Source organism: Passer montanus, unplaced genomic scaffold, assembly GCF_014805655.1.
Source record: "Passer montanus isolate IOZ18808 unplaced genomic scaffold, ASM1480565v1 scaffold48, whole genome shotgun sequence".
In the NCBI taxonomy this organism is placed as follows: Eukaryota; Metazoa; Chordata; class Aves; order Passeriformes; family Passeridae; genus Passer; species Passer montanus.
The window spans coordinates 303,020-326,756 of NW_024369707.1; the positions used below are offsets into that span (position 1 = coordinate 303,020).

Sequence of the window (23,737 nt, forward strand, 5' to 3'; positions counted from 1 at the left end):
ATGAAACACTGGTAATTTCTTCACAATTTATATTGACACTTTCACGGCATTAATTCTTTGAATTTTGCTCTATAAACAAGAGAGTGTCTTGTCAAACTGGCCTCCTTTACCTGCAGGAGTCCTGAACACTCTACAATTCACAGAAGAATTCCTGAAGTATCACAGTATGAAACAGTTTCCTTTTCAAGATGGACAAGCTATTTGTAATTGTAATTTGTTTGTAATCAAAATTATATTATTGAAATCTTACATACCAATGCAATAACAGCTTAGGCCTACAGTTCTTTAAACACCATAACCTTCCTACGTACCATACAGCTGTCAAAATTTCCCCCTCAAAGGTCCTTTAATACTCTGCACCTTTAACTTGCTCAGAATACAAATTAAAATACAGGATTTCTATCACATGCCACTATTGTGAAACCAATCTTATTAACAGGAAATATTCCATTTTGCTTCCCCCCCACCCACCTAAATCAGTACTTCCAGTTTCTTCAACATCTAACATAAAAGGAATGCATTGCCTTTTAAAATAAGTTAGGCTATTTCAAAATGCTGAAAGTTTTTAAATAATTGAAGCCTATATTTTTGCTTTGTATATATGCTTATTTGGTCTTCCCACTGTAGAGACTTTCTTTGCACAGCCATTGGTAATTGCCTCTTCTAAACAGATACTACCATGTATTTTGTACAGTTAATATAAAAAAATACTCAAAATACTAACATGTATTTTGTACAGTTAATATGAAAAAAAACCCAAAACACTAACAACACTTTCAGTCTGAATGTGTTTTTCAATGCATATGTTGTACTCAAAGGGACTTGTAATAATTTGTATTGAATAGCTATCAATTTTCAAATCTCTGAATTATGCTGATACTGCATAGGTATTGACAGAATACTTACAGAATACAGCAAAGTAACAGTGATGTACTGGATGATGCTGTACAATGCCATGAATTTGAACACACAGAAGGAAGTTACTAAAGCAGCACGGCCTTCCCTGTCAAAACAGATGCAATCATGTAACTACAGAGCTTTCTGTGCAAGCAGTTAAATTCTGCCCGCCAAAATGTTAGCTGCAATTAAACACAACAGCAAACCCTTTGAGGGACATGAGAGAAACAGGAGAATGGTACACTTCCCCCAACATCAAGTTGTGGGTATGTCTTCTGAACTCGGCCACCACCTAACTTCACTCCTCTTTGGACTTTGTGTGTTTTCAACAGAGGTTTTAAAATGAAAGTCTTTTTACACAAGCATCTATGAAGCATTAGTTTACTGCATGGACTGAATAAACACACAGTCGGCCACAGAGCTGCTGACTTCAGAAATGTTTCTGATAATTACATTTAATAATTAATTCCATTACTTCATTAGCTCCCCACAGACCTCATGATTCTTCTTTGGCTGACCTTTATCCAAAATCGTTACCTAATTTCCAATTCTAGAGTCAAAAAATTGGTCAAACCCTATTTAGAGAATTTGTCTTCTACTTTGTGTGGTGCTGAGCAATTATCTGAAGATTTTTGCTACTTGTAATTACACACAGCCTTTATGGAAACTAGCAAAGTGACTAAGAAAAATTAAAGACTAATGTGTATAAGCTTGGTCATGCTTTGAAAAATTAACTTTACATGAACAACGGATTTTACAACAAAATAGTAAATATGCTATGGCAGGGTTTTGCTCTGAGTACCTTTGGTAAAGAAACAGAACCACTAAAATATATGTATTGTTTCACACCGGTTTCCTGCAGCATCAATATATACTAAAATGGAGCATTCAACATGAGTTACAGAGACACATTTAAGTCCACAGTCAGTGGCATTACCTGATCAGCTTTGGCACACAGGAAATACTGGGTGTCCTGGAAGTGAATGGTGATGCCACAGAAGCCTCAAGTTCAGACAGAGATATACCACCATGTGCCCTCTTCAGTGCCTGCCAGGTAGCATTGAAAGAGAGACCATTTTAGAACTTGCCTTCAGCTGTACAATTTAACTGAATGGTTCTGTATAGAAAATAAAAAATATACTTACCCCACAGTCATTTGCTCCATCTCCACACATGCCCACATAGTAACTATAAAAAGCAAACCAGATGTCAGCATTCTGGACCATTCTCCAAGCATGGTCCATGTAGCCTATTTCATTAAATATTTCTATATTACTTTGAGTTATTCAGGGTTTGCATAACAATGGGTGATCATTAATGCTGAGGTCAATTACTGTTGCTGTTATACATATAAGGAAGTAAACAGAAAAGTAACATGACCATGACAGGTCAATCAAAGTAATAATGGTTAATTAGTTCTCTATCACCCCAACGTGGTCTAAAGAATCTTTGCTCTAGGCAATGACACTTCTGTAGTATTTTGTAGAGCTGCAAGGCCTGACACTAACAGTCACATAATGACCAATGTGAACAGAAGTCATCTTGATATTACTTCTGTAATACACAGGAGACATTTGATAGGTTTGTTTCATAAACCAAGCAACTGCATTTATAAAATATGTTAGTAAGTTTATGCAGATATTCCTTATCAAAAACTTCATGAAAAGTCTGAAACTTTCCCAACTAGCCAGCAGATGGTACTACTCTCATTCTATCAGATCAGCTAATAGGCTGATCTATCAACACAAAATGTTCTCTCAGCTCAGCATTTTTCTTTAGGCAAAACAGCTAGCAGCATGCATAATTTTTGTCTCCTATCACACCAAACACAGTGAACCCTCTTGCTTTCTGTGCTTAAGCAAATACTTACTCTACATTTTGTAAAGCTTCCACCAGCTGAGTTTTCTGATCAGGTGCCATGCGAGCAAACACAGTGCCGTGTAGCACGAGCTGCAAGACAGGAGAGTTCTTAATGCTCACAGGGCAAAGGCTCTTCACCACTGACAGGGCAAAGGCTCTTTACCACTGAAAGTGCCCATACTCAAGTAAAATGCTCACCTTGGGTACCAGGTCCTGAAAATGCTCCAAAATCACTGCAAATGACTTCCCATTCATTGCAAAATGGTATTTTGTCATCTGGAGATCCTCAAGGCTTTCATGGACCAATTTAACTGGAATATCCTATCAAAAGTAGTTTAATACTCTAGCTGTAATGGATTTACACAGATACTTTTCCATTTCAAGCTAATACTAGGAGTATTCCTAGAGATGACAAGGTTTATAAGAAGATCATTTGGGAAAAAAAAAAACAAACCAACCTCATACAATAAAAACACATATATTACTAAGAAAATGTAGTTTAATGTTTCAACTACAAGCAGCTAGAGAAGTTTTGACAGATTGGAAATGTTGGGGAAAAAACCCTATCAAGTGAAATGTCAAATGTCATATCACAGTTGAAAAACTACCTCCCCCAGCTGCTTTACTAGTCTTTGGTATTTGAAGATCTGAAAGTTAACCAGTATATCAATTCTGAACTGACACTTAACAGCAGATTTATTATTTAATGGAGGAACGTAAAAAGAACAGTAAAACTGCTTACACACTAATATATATGCATAATATGGTGATATTACCTCTGAGTTTATGGCTGGTGATGAACTAGTGCATTTTGCGAGGGTATCTGCATAATGCCAGTTGATCCTGGCAACCTGCCCATCCTTTGGAGGTAGTGCTTCAGCAATAATGACCTTATCCTGAGGTAGAATCATTCCACAGTCTCTGGCCACAGAGATAGCAGTTAACATGTTATCCCCTGTTAAACAATTGCATTTGAAAGGGTTTCAGTCAGAAAAGCATCAAAATCATACATTGATTTCATACATACATTTCCTGTAAGAGAAAATCTAACGAAGCCTGTAGAGAATTATGAAGAGGACTGACCCACATATCAGTGCCAACCTCAGAGCAAACCAAGTTTGCTTGTTTTCAAACCCCCAGGTAAACTCCTTCCTCTAGAAATTTCATCTGCTGCGTGGAGCTATAAAGATCTCTAATTGACCAAATCTTAGTATATGGAAAATCAGGCAGAAAACAGGCAGCCACTTAAAATACTGCTTTCTACACAGTCACAGAATATGCAAACAGAGCTGTATTGTTAGCCTAGCAAAACATTCCAAAATCACAACACCTGTGATTTAAAAAGCAAACACATATTGTATGAAAAACACTAAGCACAGACATCTAGACAAGGACCTAAGTCATTCTCCCAGAAAAAATCCAATACAAAATGACTTTTCATAGTATAAATCAAAATGGTAGGGAACCTCAGGACGTCCAGTCCAACCTCCTGCTCAAAGCAAGTACAGTCATAAAATTAGACTAGGAGTTCCACTTAGCCTGATTTGGAAGACTTTTCAGGGTTTTCATCCTCCAATTCAGTACCAAGTAGCTTATCCTTGGAGTTAGGGAGAAGAAACTATAAAGTGGAATTAAAGCCTCTTCTGGTTTCTCCGACTTACGAAAGCAACTTGCACCCAAAAAGAAAAAAATTGGAGTCTGAATATTTTCACAAGTTTCTACACTTCCCTGTTGCTATAAACACAGTGTAAACCCACTGACACTAAAATTTGACTTCATACACATAATTAAAACAAGACCAGAAAGAGATGGATCTTTGAGTATAAATGTTTACATGCTAACCTGTAACCATGACAGTGCGAATGTTGGCTTTATGCAAATCTTCAAGTACAGCAGGGGTTTCTTGCTTTAACTTGTTTTGCATTATAATTAACCCCATAAAATCCATGTTGCTTTCAATAGCATCTCTGATGAAAAAGAGACAAAGAAGAGAAGATTTTAAGATTTACAATTATTAGATGCAGCTTTAAAAGCCTGATTTTCTGCTTAGCAAAGTAAAGAGGAATGTGTATTTTTAACCATTAAGTAATTTGCTTTATAAAAAAATTATGTGAAAGATATCATCACAATAATTTATATTTATTTCCCTTGTTTTATTTGAAAACCAGTGTGAGAAAATGTTGTTTCCTCTCAAGCACAATTTTCAGTTTCTTCCACAAAAGGAAATTACAGTCTCAAATAGGTTGTAGCTAGAAAAACTGCTCTGAAACTAACTGCATTCACAGGCCAAATATTAAGATATGTTTAGAGTGCACACCTCTATTTTCCAATTTAGCTTAACCTTAACATAAAAGCTACTACATTGTTGCAAAGGCATGTAAGATTAATCAGCACTAGCTAATTAGGCAGAGAAATTGATTCTCTTTGGTTTACATTAAAAAGTTAGCACATTTACAGGTCTTGGGTATTCTACTCTATTGTAGACTTTCACACCTGAAACTGGAAAACTCATTTCTCTGCTTTGCCAAATGTTCATCTTGCACACAAGGCTGATACAAAAGAACACAGTCAAAGATGGCATTTTCATAGCTGTGCTACTGTCCTGGCTTGTAAAATAAGCATGTATTCTATTTTGCCATCTGTTGGGGGTTAGGCAGTTTTATCTTATCTCTTTCAGGAACAATGACACTGCCCGGCTTAGGTAGCTTAATTTGTAAGTACCACCATGTGGTCCAGTTTTCCCTGGTTTGGGTGGCATGTGATCGCAAGTGTATACTTCCCATTTATAGGACCCTTATCAAACCAAGACAGCTACACATTCAAGCACTGAGGGAAAGATGACATTATCCACAAAACTAGGCTCAGCTGAAAAATAATTCACAGGAGGTACTACTCTTTGAAGGAAGAAACCTTTCTACCTTTCAAACCTCTGCAATGAGAAAATGGACATGCTGCCTTTAGGAGACAAAGAAACTGCATCAAACATGCATAGGAGGATTTCCACTACTTGCCATTATCCTTAATAAACATAGATGATATAAGTATGTGCAAGTAAAGAAATCAGACGAGGTTTTCTGCCACAATAATGTAAATCAGACATCATGAAAATAATATTCCAATTCATTTCCAGCTTAAAGCTCATCCTCTGAATTCATTTCATTGCAGAAAAAAACTTGCTTATCTTGTGTGTCTAGGGCACAACTAAATGATGTACAGAACTATCTATGCCAAGACACAAAAAAGCTAAAGAAGAGTAGTAATTGATTTAAACAGAAATACACATTACATATTAATTCAAAGTATGCAGCTTTTAAAATCTGTTACTTATTAAAAAAGTGAAGTCACTCTTACCTGCTAATAGTCTGGACTTTGTGCCACGTAAGCTTAGACTCCAGTTTTCTGTGAGCAAGAGCAATAACTCGGAAGCCCTGCTTAGTGTATTCTTCCAGGACACGCTCAAAGTCAACAGGAACTTCAGAAAAATCAAGTTTTGCATTATTAAAATATTCATGTTTCAGCTGAGCTATAGAAGAAATAAAAACAATTTGCTCCTTTACCTGTTTCCTGCTTACACAAGCTGGCAATCACTTCTGGAGCACCTTTCATGTAAGCATCCATTCTCTTTTCCCCTAGAACCCTGGCTATGACACACATGCGCTGCAACACTGAGGAAAATGGAAACTGGCGCACGATTCCAATTTCATACCCAGTCTGTGTCAGACAGGAAGGAAGGAAGGAACAAAAGGGTTACATCCACATGCATCTTAAGAAAAATAGCTATGTGCCAAATGAAAAAGTATACTTACCGACAGCTCAAACAATTCCTGAAAAACAGAAAATACACAGTCATTGTAAATATCAATTTTAAGTATTTTTTCAGCTACAAACAATTTCAACATGAATCAGTAAAAGAATCTGCACAGCATTCTCGTATCAAGTCGTATTTTTAATGGATTTCATAAAAGCTGAATATAAATACACTGCATCTGTTTAGTATCCTTTATTTAGGTGAGACACAGTAGAACTGTAGAGCTTCATTTCTTGATTAGTATTTTAAGTATTTCTTAAATTCTTTAAATTTTAAGTATTTCTTCAGCTACAAACAATTTCAACATGAATCAGTAAAAGAATCTGCACAGCATTCTCGTATCAAGTCGTATTTTTAATGGATTTCATAAAAGCTGAATATAAATACACTGCATCTGTTTAGTATCCTTTATTTAGGTGAGACACAGTAGAACTGTAGAGCTTCATTTCTTGATTAGAATTTCCAAGACCCTTCACATCCAAACTGTCTGTTTAGCCTTTGTAAATGACTGAAGTACAATGGTGTTTCAGAAAGAGGCCACGATTATTAAGTATATCCCTCCAAAAAATAACGTACTATGTTGCAAGAATGTTCAGATGTCAACTATTGCACAGAAATTACTGCTGTGCACGTACACTGAGCTCTGAACAAAAGAAAGACAGCTCTATCTACTACAAAATACATACAAATGTACTGACTTGTTATACCTTCCCACTACCCTACTCTGTGCTAATCTGGATATACACTCACATGCTTAAAATTTCCCTTTGTGAAATATTTAAAAATACTTCAAAATACAGCTAGAAGAAACTTTTATATTTGCTAAGGACATTCTGTTTTTTCAGTCAGCATTTACTATTAGCTCTAAGGTACAAGAGTGGCAAGAATTCCACGCCACACAGTGACATTAACAAATGATTGCTTTAACTGAAACTGCAAGGTGAGCACACCTAAGCACTTTATTAAAACATAAGAATTTGGTAACAATACCAATATTAAAAGGCATAAGCTCAAAAAGCATTACTGTACTTCATAACCACTCTGTAACAGCAATAATGATGACACTCAGTTTGCTCACCTTGAAAAGGGCATATACTGAATCACTACCTTCAACTGGTTTAAACATGTTTGTTGTATCTTTGCCATCAAAACCCTCACAGTTCTGATCCAATTTCAATTTTATCAGCCAGAACCTCAGCATACAGTAAAATGAGTTTCTTTAACTCAAATAAATTGTTTTGAGTTTTTATACCATTTCTTGATCTGTTGCTTGCTTGGATTCTGGGGAAAGTTGTTTTGAAGGTCGAACCACTGTTGGCATGATTCGATTATGAAGGGCTGTTTCCTCTTCGGTTGCTTCTTCTAAAATCTATATTAAAAAATAAATCAACTAATTTATACATTCATTAACTTTGACTTGTTCATAATACAATATTCAGGGAAAAAAAGGCACTTACCCATCCTATTGCTTCAAACATTTTCAAATCAAGTGGATCCCCAGAAAGCACCCCTTCAATTTTTGTAAGGGAATGACAAGTTGCCATGCAAGCAACAAACTCTGACTTCAGCAAGCTCTCACTGCAAGCTCTCTCTTCCGGCAAAAGGAAACTGAAACAATGAAGTAATAATATACTTAGCACTATAATTATTTATTATGAGCCACTTCAAAAGGTTTGTTTAGATTAACAGAAGAAAATTGACTGCACAAGTCCCTTCACTTGTGATTTCACACAACACAGAAAACAAATTAAGACTCTGGGCTGGAATCTTCAGAAGCTATCATAACTTTTTCCTCCTTCAAACACTCAGTGTTCATTCCATTCCTTCCCTGTCTAGTTTGATCTCTCATACAAAGCCCTCTTATCACTTAGTACTTAATTAGCAAAGCTAATTAATTTTAGCAGCCTGAACAGTCATTGCTTAGGAGATCAGGATTAAAGAAATATGCAACAGTACCTGCAACAGTTTTGCAGAATGACCATGATGAGGTCTCAGACTGTAACAAATAAAATTCTACCTCAGCTTTACTTGGAGTTTTAACTTCCACTACACCTAAGCCACAGCTTAAGTGGCCTTCCTACAGCACATTACAGAAATGTAAACATGTATGAGCTCACACAGAATTTTCTGTTCTATTCTGCTGAAGCTGTTACAGCACAACATGAGTATCATATTTGCTATCAGCCCTGAGCTCATCCTTACCGAGCATTTTCCACCCGCTGAATTCCCCAAAGATCCAAGCCATCCTCAGTAAGTGTGCCAGTCTGCAAAAGAGACCAAGGGCCATGGCATGAAGAAAAGCCTTCAGGAACAAATTATCTTCCAGCAAAGCAAAAGTTAACAGCTATTTAAGCAAATTACACTTGAACAATATATTTCCCTTTGTTTTCACATACAAATCAAGACTTCGAGACAGAAAATGAAAATACAGTATCTCCCTTGCTTTTTGCTAGTTCCAAACCTGTTAAATAACTTTCAAAAACATTGAAAGGAGTCATGCTCCTCACTGGAGACAGGACAAATGAAACAGACCCTTAAAATCCAAAGATGATAGAACATTATCTCAATATTCAGGGACTGGGGACAGTAGAAAATGGGCATTAAACAATTGGTACTAGCTTACATAGTTAAAACAGTAACTGAAATGTACTTATAGCTGAAATAATACAGGTAGTATTATACTTATTATTTGAGATAAAATCTAAGGAGGAAAGTAAATTTTATCTAGGAAATAGTCAAAAGCAAAGAATTCTGACTAGCACCATTACTGTCTTTCATTCATGTTTGCTTAACAAATAATAACAAAAGACACTCGCTCATTGAAATGAATGAAAATGAGAAAAAGTGTGACTTCACACTTGAGTTTTTCAGAAGTTTGTGTGCTAAATAAAGTTCTTAGTAAACATCAACTCTCACATTTCTGAGCTGCCAGTAGTAAGTTGGGACTTGGGAGTTTTGAGATAAGAAAGCAGCTCAATCACAAAAACTTTTTAGAGCAGATCAATAACAGATGGTAAACACTGAATACCTGGAGGCTAACACATCACAAATCATCTAACTCACATGAAAAATAAAGAGTTTTCCCTTTTTGTTCTGTCTTTTCTAAGACAATGCTCCTTCAGGTAGCAAGGTTTCAAAATTCACCTACCTTATCAAAACACACAAGATTCAGCTGGCCACAAATATTTATCCTTTGTGGGCTGATGCAAAAGATGCCAATTTTTTTCAACCTTCTTTGTGCATAAACGATGCCAGCAGTCATAGCAGCAGGGAGTGCTGGAGGCACCGTGATAGTGATAATGTCAAGAGACTCGATGATGATGGTACGAGCTGGAACCTGCAGTAGAGGTCAGAGTTCATGAACAGGAGCTCCCTGCTTACAGACTCACTGTCCCACTGACGTGCTACCAAGAGCAAAACCCACACATTGTTTTCCCCAGTACAGTGTGTTCTGGAATTGCCCAGAAATTTAGCACAATCTTCACCCACCATCAGCAACCACAATAATCCAGTACTAAATTATTCACAACCCATAACTTCAAATTTGCACTTCTTCCTCTGGAAATATATTACTTTAAAACATTAACGGAATAATACAAAATTTTTGGAGCAAAAAAAAAATCAAACCAAAAAGCTTAACAGTTATCAGGTTATTCCTTAATAAGGATTTTTTTCCCTGCAGCATGTTTTGGATGGACTGTACCCTATTTGTTCCAACTGTCTATAAATCAGCTGGCAATCTTACATATATCAAAGATAAAAATCTAGTAATTGGGTCAAGAGAAATCAAGGTAAACTCAAATTTCCCTGTAAGATATTCAAATTCTGCTTCTGTGCTGAATTTTATTCTCAATAACTGTGTCTCATTTCATTGATATAAAATAAAGCAAAACAATTTTCACTTTAAATCAAACAGTTTCTCAGCATCTGAAGTGTGATGGAAGTCATGATCACCCCTTTTCTAAAATAAGGCAGTTCTGGACCAGAAATGAAAACATACCTCATTTAAGATGCTATTGACAATTGTGTAAAGAAACCCAAAGCCTGCTACCACCACTAGAGACAGGAGAAACAAATAGGCATCTCTGTAGAGCTTAAAATCAGTTGGCTTTGGGTACAGAATGGAACGAACAAGCTGTCCTTTAGCAGTACTAAAGCCTAGAAATAAAAAGGGAGTAAGTTACTAAAAATACAAAGAAAAGAAAAGCTATTAAAATATATTAAAAACCTCAATAAAACCCTTAAGCTACTAATTTCATTACAATTGTTTCTCAATGTCCATAGCAGATGTTTTGCAATACTGTAATTAAGGTGCTTATATGTGCACATCATACTCAGGGCTTCTCTCCTATGGCAAGGACATGCAGCTGACGCAAACAAACCCCTCCTCTGCAGCAGCAGCAATCCCCACATGGTTTGGCCTGGCAGAGTTTGTTGTACTGCATTTTGCCCCTCACAGTGCAGAGCTAGTGGGTATATTTATTGCCTAATTAAGCCAGTCCTTGCAAAAAAGAAAATTAAGATATTCTGACTCCAACATTAAATACTTAAATGGCAGGTCTACTTAAGGTCCCTTGAGAGCCAGAATGAAAGATTCAGAAAAAACTGCAGTGCAGGGAGTCATCTTCTGAGAAGGGCACTTCCTGATGGCATTTTGACAACTAAACTAGGACACTATCCTTCTAAAGGTCTTACAGTTGAACAACCAACAGATATCCCAAGGTCCTCCTTGAACTTTTGCCTCAATGTTTAAAGAGCCCAACATTAATGCCCAATTTTGTGTGCCCAAAACATTTTTCATCTGCTTATACTTCAAAGTCTGTTACTACAACCTCAAAGTCAATGCCAGGTCTTCTAGCATCAGTGACAGCTCCCTGACAGCTTTTCAGTGCGCAAGTCACCACAGCAAAGGCTGAACCCTCAACCCTGACATTTGGCACAGAGGATTCTACCAAAACAGAGCAACTGAGCTCATCACAAGATGAAAAGCCATGAAGCCTCCAGGCTTTGAATTTGCTACTGCAGAATATGAACCATGTCACAACATGAAAACACATTCAAATAAGTTTTAAATTGATGCTGAAGACTGATTCACTTTTCTCCTTGCCAACTTTAATCTTCAGACCATCATCTAGTTTTATCACCATTTCAAAACTTTTATCAAGCTATTTGGGGTACATTCCTTTACCAAGTTTAGCAGCATCAGCCAGTTGACACACACCTACAAAAAGGAATAGTACATTTACAAGGGATAAATGTAACAATCAATACCTGTCCTCACTACCAGAGCTTTGACCAACTCTCCAGTGTAGAAGCGGGTCTGAATGACGTTGGTTCCACAGAACAGCGTGTGCCGCTTGTGCACTTCGGGACTGTAGATCTCATCTCCCACTGCTTTTGGATACTCCGAAGGATTTGGCAGATTAATCTTTGTGACAGGAACACTTTCACCTTAAAGGAAAGAAAGTCTCTAAGCAAGATCAGAGAAGAATAGACTTTTTTTTTTTCATTCACAACTACAAGTGGAATAATATAACCTCACTTCAGCAGCACAGGCAGACTTGTGGAAGTCATCTACCTTTTAGCATGCTATTAGGTAGTCTCTCACCTATTAGCCTCAGCTCAGCAGATCCCTCACCCAAATGCTATTTAACTCTATTCCTTATAGAGCTTCTGTGTCCCTTACTTCAAATCACAGTCTGTGATGTAAAACATAGTTCATTAAAATAAAAAACAGGACAAGCTTCCTTCTCTTGCTGAAAAGCATCACCCCCATCTTTACTCAGAAAAGCTAGAAGCTGAAGAAAATTATTCTCAGCTCCTTTGGGGACTGAGTGCATTCAAGCCAGGGGAACAATCAATTTTTATCAGTTGCTAGCACCAGCAAGAGGATCAAGCATATTCATATAAATCAAGCATATTCTGAACTCCATCTGCACTGACAACATCAAGTTAAGAGGCAGGAAGACAAACTATCAAGAAGAAATTTTTTTAATAAGAAACAATCATTCATTTTTGGAGTTTCCAAGCAGTATTATGTAGCTATTGCAGATAAGCAGAACACAAGTACCTATGTACTTCAGAACATGTCTAATTGTAAGAACATACACATTTCAAACAAAATAAACATATCCACTTCTGCTAAAAGATACTGCAAGTAAGCATGCACACAGGTATAAACTAGTACTTTTAGCCATGCAGCACTGTGTACCAAATTTACTTTACCTGTTAGCATACTTTCATTTACAATGCAAGTACCACTGAGCAGAACTGCATCACAGGGCATAATTGTCCCATTGGATGGAATCAACATGGTATCTCCAGGCACGAGGTCAGTGGAAAGGATTTCTTCTATTTCTGAATATTAGAACACAAACAAGTTTACTTGAAAATAGCCACCACCTATAAAACCTGATAAAGATCCTCACATTCAATATCCAGGTGGTGACAAGTAGGACTATTAATAAAATGAAGTACCACCCCATTTAATTAATGGCATGGAAAGATTTTTAAAATATACAGAAAAAGCCATCTATAAACCCCAACTCCACCACAGATTGACCTCCAGAGCACATGGAAAGAACACACCATGACAAATGAGAAGAATCAAGCTCGTACAAAAGATATTCATGATTAGCTACAGTGTAACTTCAGTATAAAGACATGGGTTCAACACAAATGTGTGTCTTAAAAACAATGTCATGCATCACAACTTTTTAGATACCACACCTTTAACTGCTGTGGTATCCAAATATTCAGGACAGTTCAGAAATCATATTGCAACCTTTGTTGGGTAACAAATTGTAATGGAGACACAACACATGCACATCTTTAAGTCAGGGAAGAAACCAGAATAACAATTATATAAGTGGAATGGTAGAGAAGGCAAAAGAAGCAATAGAACAAGCTCCTGCTCTAGAACAAACCAGATACTCACTGAAAATTCCATCTAGAAGGTTAACCCTGAACATATTACACTATCTAAATTCCACTTTGAACTTCTTTTCACATGCAATTTTGCTAAGGAATGCAAGCATTTCAAGCTGATCAAAGAAAGAACAGATGCAGACTCACTTTACACTCACACTTCATGAGCAATTTAAATTCAACCTTCCAAGCCACCTGTGAAATTTACCTTGGTTTCCTCTGCAGACAGAAACCCTTACAATGCTGTGAGCTGCTACCATGTCATGTAACATAACATATTGCTGCAAAGGGGAGAAAGATTCATTATTCAAAAGCACAGCTTGCCTTCTAAATGTACATTCTACAGTAGAAGTGATGAGATTCTCTACTAACATTCTTTAACAACAAAACACTGCTCAAAACATTCTCTTGAATATAGTTTAGAAAACTTATGGGCAAATAAACTTTGAGTGCATCAACCTGTACAGGCTCCTATTTTAACAGCATTTTGGAAGCAAGCATACACTGTCATGCAAAATCTTATAAAATCATTTGGTCATTAACATACAAAAGTAACAGCTGCAGTAGTTGTATGAACTTGTATTAAGGAAGAAATTGTTTGGGGTTTTTTTTTTTTTTTTGTCTCTGGTCTGAATTCAAAGATTGCAATTTAAGGGTAATTACTACTTTGATTCCCATCAGCTAAGTCTACAGAGCAAAGTGAATCACCAGTTTAACAATCCATATGCTTCACTGGTGCTCAGTTCTGCAGGGCCTTTTCAAACAAGGAAACAATGCCAAGATGGAACCACTACTGTCAATAAAACTTGGTACATAAACTTGTGTCCAGGTTTTATTTAAGCAAGGTAGTGTTTCTGTTAGCTGAGGCAAACCTATTGATTCATCAGTGTGGAAAGTCTGCAAAGGTCTCCAAGAAAACTATAAATCCAAATTCTTTCAGCTCAAAGAGGGAAAATGCTTAACAATATTCTATCCGTATAACTCTAAAAAATTCTTAAAAAATTTGTAGACAATTTCACAACAAAATAAGGCAATCAGTAAAAAGCCAAAAAGATGCATCTATTTTCTTTGAACTTACCTTTCTAATGGTGTAGAGTGAGCTAACAATGGATATTACAGACATAATCACAATTGCTAATGCATAGTAGTGATACTCATCAGTGATCCACAATATCACACTGAACAACTGGAAAATGTAAAAAGGGTTGAGAACCTAGAAGAGTGACAGAACATTCTTGTTACAACAAAAGGTCACATGGGTTCTCCATCAGAACAAAGCCGAAATTATCCTCCTCCAGGGAGAAGACAAGTTCAGTTCTTTATACATAATTTTTCATTTGCCAAAATTATCCTTTTTTTCACTACCTCCTCAGCCCCTCAAAATCAGAGTTCTCACTTAAGTAACACACAAATACAGACTTTGAAGACTGCATGCCTTTTCCCCTACACCTCAAAACAAGGTAATGTGAATATCTGATGGCACCTTAAGTTATAATTCTTAAACCAATTTGGATGTTATTTTCTATTCATTCTTAATAAATGCCCTGATACCTCAAGTTCTTACTCCGTTAGATCAGGTTGGAGAGTTTCTTTGTTCAGAAGTTCTACTGTGCATTATTATAACACAAGATAACAAATCAGTTATTCAAATCCACCTGATACAAGGAAAACTGAATAAATTCAACAACACTACATTTGATTTGCTGAATATGTTGTAATATATAATCCCTGGCCTCCTGATGGAGAACATAAGTCATTTTATGTTTTAAATTAACTACAAAAAATAAATAAGATGCTGACCCTTTCAAAGAATTCTGATATGTTTTCTAATGTCCTCACAAAGGCACCAGGTTGTGAACTCTGGAGAGCTTATAGCTGAGGCCTCTTTGATCTTTAGCTCTAAGGAGAGCTGGAGAGCTCAAAAAAATTGTCCATGATTTTGTTTTACAATGCTGGGTTCTAGGGGAACGTTTCCAACAGTCAACAGTCATTGCACCTGAAACAACTTTCAATTATATACTTTTTTCTATAATTTGTTAAAGAAAAGATTTTACCTCCTTAACCAGAAGCTTAAAAATGGAAGGCACTTTCACAGCAATTTCATTTACTCCATAGAATGCTTTTCTGCATTAAAAAATAAAAATACAAAAAAAAGTTAAGATTTTTTAGGAGCCTTATTGATGTCAAAGGAATTCTGCTAATCTGATAAAGTATAACATGTCCCAAATTCTGTGACTCTCTTTTTATCATAGTTTCAAGAAGTGCTTTTCAGAAAGCATTTACCTAGTGAGATGTTCCAATACAAAGATAATTATTTTATACTTCAATTTAAACTGTACCTTATTTTTTAGATTCTTCCATAACAAGATTTTTCTGTAAACTGTGTATGAGTCCAATGTTATTAAATATGTCATTTTGAAATGCAGTATCTGATTCTCATTAGCTTAAGCTTAAACCAGTGTTAACTCTGACCCTGCAGTAAGACAATGTTTTCAAGGTCCTGTATCTTAGTTTTATTCTTAGCATGAAAAAAAGGCAAATCATGAAAGAGGGAGCAAGAAACCAAGCCCTAATGGAATCTGAGCTGATTAAATGACAGTGACATGAAAAAGCCCTTAAAATTATCTGAGGAGAAAGGCTTCTATTTTAGACATAAATTGCCAGAAGATGAATTGATAAGCAAGCAGATGCTCCCATATTCTAATCTCATTTTCAAAAAAAATCAGACACTGATCACTCAATTGTCTTCTGGGCTTTTTACCACCCTGAGCACAGGTAATGAAACATCAACAACTCTTCCCTCAAATACTACTGCAATATTACCTGTAATCATGCACTCCTTTTGTCAGTCCTGTGCTGTGTTCATTATGAATTGCAGAGCAGAAGGTAGATTCATCTAGACCTCTAAATAAAGGAAAAGTCAATGAGTTATTTAAGAAATTTGATATTTAAAATTAAGTCTTGAGTGACTCAAAAGAGCTTTGCCAAGAGGTATACACTGTTTTATAAAACAACAAAATCTATGGACTAATTTGTTCTTAACTGGTCTTGTCACAACTGCAGATACCAGTGACACATTAAAAGCAATCTTCTTGTTGATATATCTTACTCTGTAAGGTGGTCATACCTATTCCAATCAAAATGGAGACACTTAAAAAATGAAGCAGAATACTAGCATAACTAGTATTCAAAGGCTTTTAAAAAGTGAGCAAGTTTCATAAAATGTTATATGAAATCAATGTGGATTAACACTTCTTCTAATTATCTTCATTTGACTCTAAGTAGTAAAGGAAGTTTTTTTAGAAATAATTATTAATCAATTTATTAAATAAGTCTATACCACAGCTATTTTACAGCATCTTACTATCACAGTGTTATTCATGACAAGTAAAAATGCATCCTACATTTTCAGTTCTTTCTTATCACCAGAAGATTCATTTTCACAGGACTTCTCCACATGCTGTGAAAGCCAATGCTGTGCTTTAGGAAATCTACAGATATGCAGAAAAATCTAAAACATTGTTATGTTTACAGCTATGGGATTGTGGTAACTACCTCATGCACTAAATCAGATGTATGCTGCCCCATATCCAGGCATTTTCTCATGGACATACTGTGGATGGACAGGAAAATATCACTTTCCAAAAGGCTTTCACAAACATCCTGACACAACCAGCATTATTCCACACTAATGTTTCATATATTGGATATCTATTAACTTATCTGTCAAAAAGGATTCAGAGTTGTCCCAGTAGAAAAAAAGAAAAAACCCAACTCTTTATTGTGCACATTTCGTAACAATTATTTCCATTCTCTAGAACACAGGGAAAGCTTTAAATATCCTCACTACAACAAAGCCTAGGATCACGTTTCCACCAACTGCTTGTACAAGAACAGAGATGAAAATTATGTGTTAACTTGGCCCTAGGTTTACCAGGTTTCTCTAAACTTTTTTAAGTTCAAGGATTTAAAAAATACTATTTTAGATTTAAAAATACACAAAACTCTGTTAATAGCTGTGTCTTTCCTCCCACTCTACCAACAACAACTTTTCTTTTCCTGTAGGAAAAGAAATGTAACAGTGGATTTAAGGAGGGTCCCTAAATTTAAGTGCTTTATATGCAAACATGCATACCTATGTGTGCAATGTCCATGCAAGGACAGAGCTTCTAGCACGGTGTTCTCTGCTTTTTACACTACTGCTACAGACTGAATTCCCAGGGCATTAAAATCCCCATGTGCACAGTTTATTACATAAAGCACTCATCAACCCACTCAGAAATTCAGTTGACAGTAGCTAAAGCAAAACAGACATCCAAGGTCAGAGTTGCATCCTCTTTGGCTATGTGACCAAGTCTGACTTAGTCCAAGAACAATTACACTTGCATTTCCTGTGTTTAAAAAAGTGATCTTAATATTATGGTAATATAAAAAGAACAATGATATGAAACTCAAGCTCTCATAACTGAATTAGTTGCCCAAAAAATCTTAATTTGCTCCCCCTCCTGTGTTGTGCTAAACCTTTCATGATGTGATCAAACTGTTCTGTCTCTGAGTACTTGCGTAAGCAGCAGCCCAAAGTGAATGCTCCTCATGATGCAGTCTTGTGCTTAGATCACAACTACAAACATTCTGCCTGCTTGAAGGGTTTTGCTATAAAGACCTCTGTCTCACAGACTGTCTCTTTATAAATATTAACTTGATTCTTTACCATGTTATTTGGTTTATACATATAAACTGAAGAGCAGAATAAGAAGACTTATCTTAGAGAAGGACAAATTTTTCAAGACCTCATTTCAGAATATTTATCATTCACAAGCTCAGATATTATTTTGCACATGGTATCTAGTACTTCACTAGACGACCATACACTTTAGAGGAAAGTTGTAACAAATTGGCATTTTTATCTGACCTTGTGGAAAAGTGACTTAGTGCTCTAACAGTATCCAGTATGTCTCAGATCCACTTCTTTCTCCTCTTTATTATTCAATAGCTAAATAATCCTGTCCAGCTCAGCTACTGTACCTGACTAAACAAGTGGCCAGGCTCAGTCATGGCTAATACATCAAACAAATGAAAGTTTGGCTTATCAGCAAGAATGTGATTGAATAAATGCTCACATAACTTCACAGGCATATCTGAGATTTTTCCAGGGCTTATAAATTGGCCAAGTTATCACAAGAACATCAAAAGGCACAGTCAAATAGCCACAAATGCCAAGTTTCAAGTCACTGCTTTAATGCTAAGGAACAACATTTTTTTCTAAACATATGAAGTCATATGATTTTTTTTTCCAATACCTGCTCTTAACATACAAGTACAGTTTCTTAATCTCATCTGTGGGAACTATTCCCTTTGAACAGTTTAAATTAGGAGCACTGTAGGCATGAAAACAGGAGCCTGCAATGCAAAATGATGAGTGTCACTACCTGCACAACTGTATTTCATGGGAGGCTTAACACAAAAAATGCATACAAAGCTTTTAATTACTTACTCCTGAGAACTGAGACATTTCCACCCTCTCAGATGAGGACTGCTCACAGTTTTGTAATTGCTTGTGCTATAGTAATTTCTTAAAATTGTTTTCATTGTTGATAACTTTCCATATTATCTGCACACACTTTCTTGGGAAAAAAAATCCATCTCCACACGATGGTTCAATGCAGTACACACTAATTCAAGCTTAAAATAGATTTTATTTGTGATCTGAATTTATTGTTTTAATGGGCAGTTGCCAAAAATAGAGAAGCCTGTGCTTATTTAACTTGTGGCATTATGAGAAGGCCTTATCACAGAAAGAAAAAAACTTTCTTCTTCAACCCTAACATCATGCAACAGTGTTGCTGGACAAAAGAAAATACAGTGCAACACAAGCTAGTGCTGCCCACTAAAAGACATTTTTTATCAGTGCAATAGACCTGTTTTTGTTACTAAAGAGTAACAAAAGATGGATCAGATCCAGCTCAACTGCACTAAAACATAGAAACAGACCTCCACAAACATGAGCAAAAAAGGTATTTGGTGAATTCCTCTTCTTCCTATATACTCTTTTTGGGTCTAGTTCAGCAACACAAAAAATGTAAGTTATTTCATCATAAGCAAAGGGTTTGAGTGTTTATAGAAGTACTACTGTCTATGAACAGGTGCTCTGATTCTCAAGTAACACTCCAAGAAAAGGCAAAAAAGCCTGCAGAAGCATGCAGCCTGCCACCCTACACAAATCACATTTGAGAAAGGCAGATTAAACAAATCTTCCTTCCAAATTTGCACTGAGTTAAAATCTCCCTGCCCTCACTATGGTTAAAACAAAGACTCAGTGAGCTAAAAGAGCTGGTCAGAAAATAACACCAATTTTCAGCATGTTCTTAGGCATGCTTTTTTATTTTTTTTAAATACAGTTTGAAGCACAGCACATAAGAAAAAATATTCTTACCGTACAACATCAAAACTTTGAACTGAATCATTCCAAAAATACTTCACACTGTGATGCGTGAAGTAACGAATCTGTAAGGGCAACAAAACATAGATGTCAAACTGGTACCACTTAACACTTCTCTTCTGACTGACTTTATTCTGAGAGGTGACAGAAACTGAATTTAGAAAAGCTTCACTGAAAAATGAGTACTTTTCTTTCAACATAATCTTTCAAGCTTTCCACAATTTCCAGTAACAGGTTATTGAGGAGATTTCTGTTCCACTCAAAAATGAGTTAGCAGCTCACATGTACTGTACCGTGTGTGTTTATTCTCAATAGTACTTGAGAATTAGCCTGCACAGTATTACAAGTTTACTTACAGGCAAATGTTTTCTCGAATCATTTTTATTCTCTTCTGCAGCAGATTCAGAGAAATGAACAGCATGGCCATTTGAAACCTTGTGCACAATAGGGTTAGGATTCTGTAAAGGACTGGCTCCCAAGGAAGGCATAATGCGAACCTTTGCACAAAACCATATCTTGAATTCATCCTTAAAAAGACAGGGGAAAGTGAGTTAGCTGAAAGAGCATCTGAACAGCATTTTACAGCATTTTGCTACAACAGCTGTAGCAAAATCACAGATCATAGATTAGCAGCAGAGCCCATACAGAATTACAGAACATATCTCCATGTTAATATCAGCTACCTTAACAATAACTTTCTTTCCACAATTCTAAAAGCATATTTTTGCACTTAAGTCAGCAGTTACACCTAACTTCAACAAATGTATCTTTGCTGAACAAGGGAGGGGAAACCATGTTTCAGCTTATAGGAACAAGGTATTTGTTCGACAACAGCATTCCTGTATTTGATTCTTACAGCTGAAAGACAGACTATGCTACAGCTGTCAGCCTCCCCACAGAGGAGCTACACACAGGAGCACCATCCTGCACTGCAGTAAACAGTCATGCCTGCACTGCAGGGCAGGGATGGGTGTACTCCAGCACCCAGAAGGAATTGCACATCCCCTGCACACTTACAGTCGTTCTCAGCAGAACCACCTCACAGTCCCTAAGCGTCGTCCTTCTGCACGTGGCTTTCACACGCCACTGGGGCATCCAGTAGAGGAGGAGGAGAAGAAAGCCACCAGAGCAGATCACTCCCACAGTAACTAGCACCAACTTCCAGCGACACAGATCATAGCCATAGATCTCCTGCATGGCAGTAAAACAAGCAATGATGACTCTCTTAATTACTGTGCCTGGGATGCCGACATTAATTTTTCATTATGTGCAGTATTTAAAGCAAATCAAATTTCCAAGCCATTTCCTCTTTTTTGCTTTTCTGGGGGAAGGAAAGATTTGGAACACTAAATACATGGTGGAGTGGAAGCAAAAAGTAACACTGTTTTGCTTAGTCAGAAATATAAACATCAATAAAAGCCTGACAGAGGCAGATCATCCACACAGTATAAAACATTTCATTGCAAGACTGTCTCCTCTCTGCATTGCTCCCTAAGGACTGAGATTGCAACACAACCTGCCTTAACTCTCAGTGAACAACAACACTTTTGACCATGACACAGCACAAGTCAGCTGAACATTTAAGAGCAGAAGTGTGTGGTTTTGTCAAATGCTGATTTTATGACACAGCATTTGATTAGCTAGCACTCACAGTTTTGAATCACTACTGCAGGCTGAATTTTATACATTCTAAAAAAGCCCCTAAATATATCAAACATCACTTTCTAGTAGAGAATTTTGCTTATTTTGCCTGCCATTTAACAAGAAATGCTGATTTACCAACTCCAAACCACAGTCAAAGGTTCCGTAACTTGCACCAGTTAGAAAAATTTTTCTCCCATGAAAAAATTCCCAAGTATTCAGTGTGCAAGCACCAAGTTAACTTGATGACAGCCAGGAACAGAAAATAATTTAGTGATTTACTGGACACTGTGTTACATTCCTGAGTTTCACATTACATCATTAGATTATATTTCCTGCTGTAAAAGGGTAATGAAGTTTCCCATTGAGTCCCACCCATTGTTCATACTGACATGAACTTCTTGGATGTTTTTTTCACTTTTCATTAAACAGTGTTAGAAATTGTTTAAACTCCTTTCCTAAGAAAAGGCTTTTCAAAAGTTTGGTTTGCCACCTTCTCTGATGACAAAAAGCAGAAATAAAGCCCAATCTCTCTTACCTGGAAAACACTCTTCAGCAATAAAAATAGGAGAGTGAAAGATGGTGAGAGAAGTTAATACTTCTTTTTAGGAGAAAATAAAATTATTTCTTCAAAAAAAAAAATTAACTTCAGTGAACAGGCCACAAGCACCTCCTGTTCTAAGATGCATTTGCTTACTTTCTGTATTAGAGCTGTCTAGTGAAGAACTGCTTTTCTTAGCAGGGTGGACAAGGACAGAAAAGAACTTCAGTTCAGAGAAACATATCTTTTTCGGAAAAAGAAATCCCTATATATACCAAATGGACTAGAAAAATCCCTATGAAACCAAAGTGGGCTAGAAATTGAAAGATCAGTTGCTTGTACTTTCCTGTCAAAACTTACAGCTTTGAATCAAATTATGAAGCATTAATGGTAATAATAAAAAAAAACAAAACACAACTCAGTTTGTTTCCATTTTCATGTGTAAAAGTAGAAATGTTAAAGCACCAAAATGTGTTACCTATTGGACTACTGACCTTAACAAAAACCTTTCCTCCCCAAGACTAATTTCTTAATACCAAAAAATATTGCCAAGGATAATCCTATCAAATTGCTGAACTGATTTAAATTGAGACAATCCACTCCCCAATATAATATGCTGCCTTTAAGCAAAAAGCACTGAAAATGCATTTCTTTCATTGTATAAAAAAAGTTTAACAGAATTCATTACCATCTCATCTTCCTCTGCTTTATTGACATATTTCTTTTCTTCTTTCTCCATGTTTAGTATGATATGGAACTTCTCGACTTGAGATATGGAAGACCTTCAACAAGACAAGAATTAAAAATGGAAGCAACATTACTGATTTTACACCTAAGTTTTAGGTGGTTTCAAGTTACTTTTGGTAAGTGCGTACATAAAACATAACACTGACAAAATATTAATATTTATCTTTAGTTTTCACTGTTACTAGTTTCTAGAAGTAACTATCCAAGGAAGTCTATAAAGCTTTATGATTGAACATCAGATGAATATAAGTGAAATACTGCAGAAACATCAGGCTTTAAAAGAGGAGGCAGAAGCTTGTACCAATTTAACTTGGCTACATTCTACATGCAGCAAGCAGTTTTTGGTACATTCTACAAGCTTCATGATGGAAATATCAATTACTCCTTTAAAAAATCAAACAAACTTAAAAGTAGGTTAATATTACACATTTGTATCACTCTATATGGAATAGCTACAATCAGAAGCTTTCAGAAGTCAGGGTATCCTTCAAGAGGAAAGGCACAGTACCCCTGAGATCTACACTTCTCATCTGAGCAGAATAAATACTTGCTTAAAAACATTTAGTCCCCAGTTTACTATTTCTAAATCAAGACATGCTTTTTGGTCAGTCTTTCCTTTTTGGTCAGTATCTCCCCTTCTTTCCAATTGCTCTACTATTCAATTTGCATCAAAATCTCTCAGTGCTAATCTTGAAAGGTGCTTTGAGGAGAGATTATGATCACCATTTTCAAGAATCAGAAAAGAGTCAAGATGGAAAAAATATGGCACTGTCTGCAAGATGAATGTAGTGCACACAGATCCCTACTCCAAAAGGGGAGAGCTACAAGCAAAGGTTAAATACAGTGAGGCTTATCAGAATTTTCCTCATCACATAAG

The 23,737-nt window shown here is 36.3% G+C and overlaps 1 protein-coding gene across 2 annotated transcripts in view; it reads right to left on the reverse strand.

The window, feature by feature from the left end:
* The window catches only part of ATP13A3 (ATPase 13A3), a 51,593-nt gene that overhangs the window by 9,364 nt on the left and 18,492 nt on the right, over positions 1 to 23,737 (reverse strand). For both annotated transcript variants that reach the window (XM_039722358.1, XM_039722357.1), the window contains exons 2-26: positions 22,802 to 22,895; positions 20,949 to 21,122; positions 20,288 to 20,458; positions 19,926 to 19,996; positions 16,316 to 16,396; positions 15,547 to 15,616; positions 14,571 to 14,705; positions 13,701 to 13,773; positions 12,791 to 12,922; positions 11,837 to 12,016; positions 10,566 to 10,723; positions 9,714 to 9,902; positions 8,768 to 8,829; positions 8,023 to 8,173; positions 7,818 to 7,934; positions 6,564 to 6,581; positions 6,315 to 6,468; positions 6,109 to 6,229; positions 4,600 to 4,724; positions 3,534 to 3,712; positions 2,956 to 3,078; positions 2,768 to 2,847; positions 2,043 to 2,085; positions 1,835 to 1,944; positions 907 to 1,003 (exon numbers count right to left, since the gene is read on the reverse strand). In XM_039722358.1, coding sequence (XP_039578292.1) covers positions 907 to 1,003; positions 1,835 to 1,944; positions 2,043 to 2,085; positions 2,768 to 2,847; positions 2,956 to 3,078; positions 3,534 to 3,712; positions 4,600 to 4,724; positions 6,109 to 6,229; positions 6,315 to 6,468; positions 6,564 to 6,581; positions 7,818 to 7,934; positions 8,023 to 8,173; positions 8,768 to 8,829; positions 9,714 to 9,902; positions 10,566 to 10,723; positions 11,837 to 12,016; positions 12,791 to 12,922; positions 13,701 to 13,773; positions 14,571 to 14,705; positions 15,547 to 15,616; positions 16,316 to 16,396; positions 19,926 to 19,996; positions 20,288 to 20,458; positions 20,949 to 21,122; positions 22,802 to 22,895 — 2,908 coding nt within the window. The remainder of the gene's footprint in view (positions 1 to 906; positions 1,004 to 1,834; positions 1,945 to 2,042; positions 2,086 to 2,767; positions 2,848 to 2,955; positions 3,079 to 3,533; positions 3,713 to 4,599; positions 4,725 to 6,108; positions 6,230 to 6,314; positions 6,469 to 6,563; positions 6,582 to 7,817; positions 7,935 to 8,022; positions 8,174 to 8,767; positions 8,830 to 9,713; positions 9,903 to 10,565; positions 10,724 to 11,836; positions 12,017 to 12,790; positions 12,923 to 13,700; positions 13,774 to 14,570; positions 14,706 to 15,546; positions 15,617 to 16,315; positions 16,397 to 19,925; positions 19,997 to 20,287; positions 20,459 to 20,948; positions 21,123 to 22,801; positions 22,896 to 23,737) is intronic.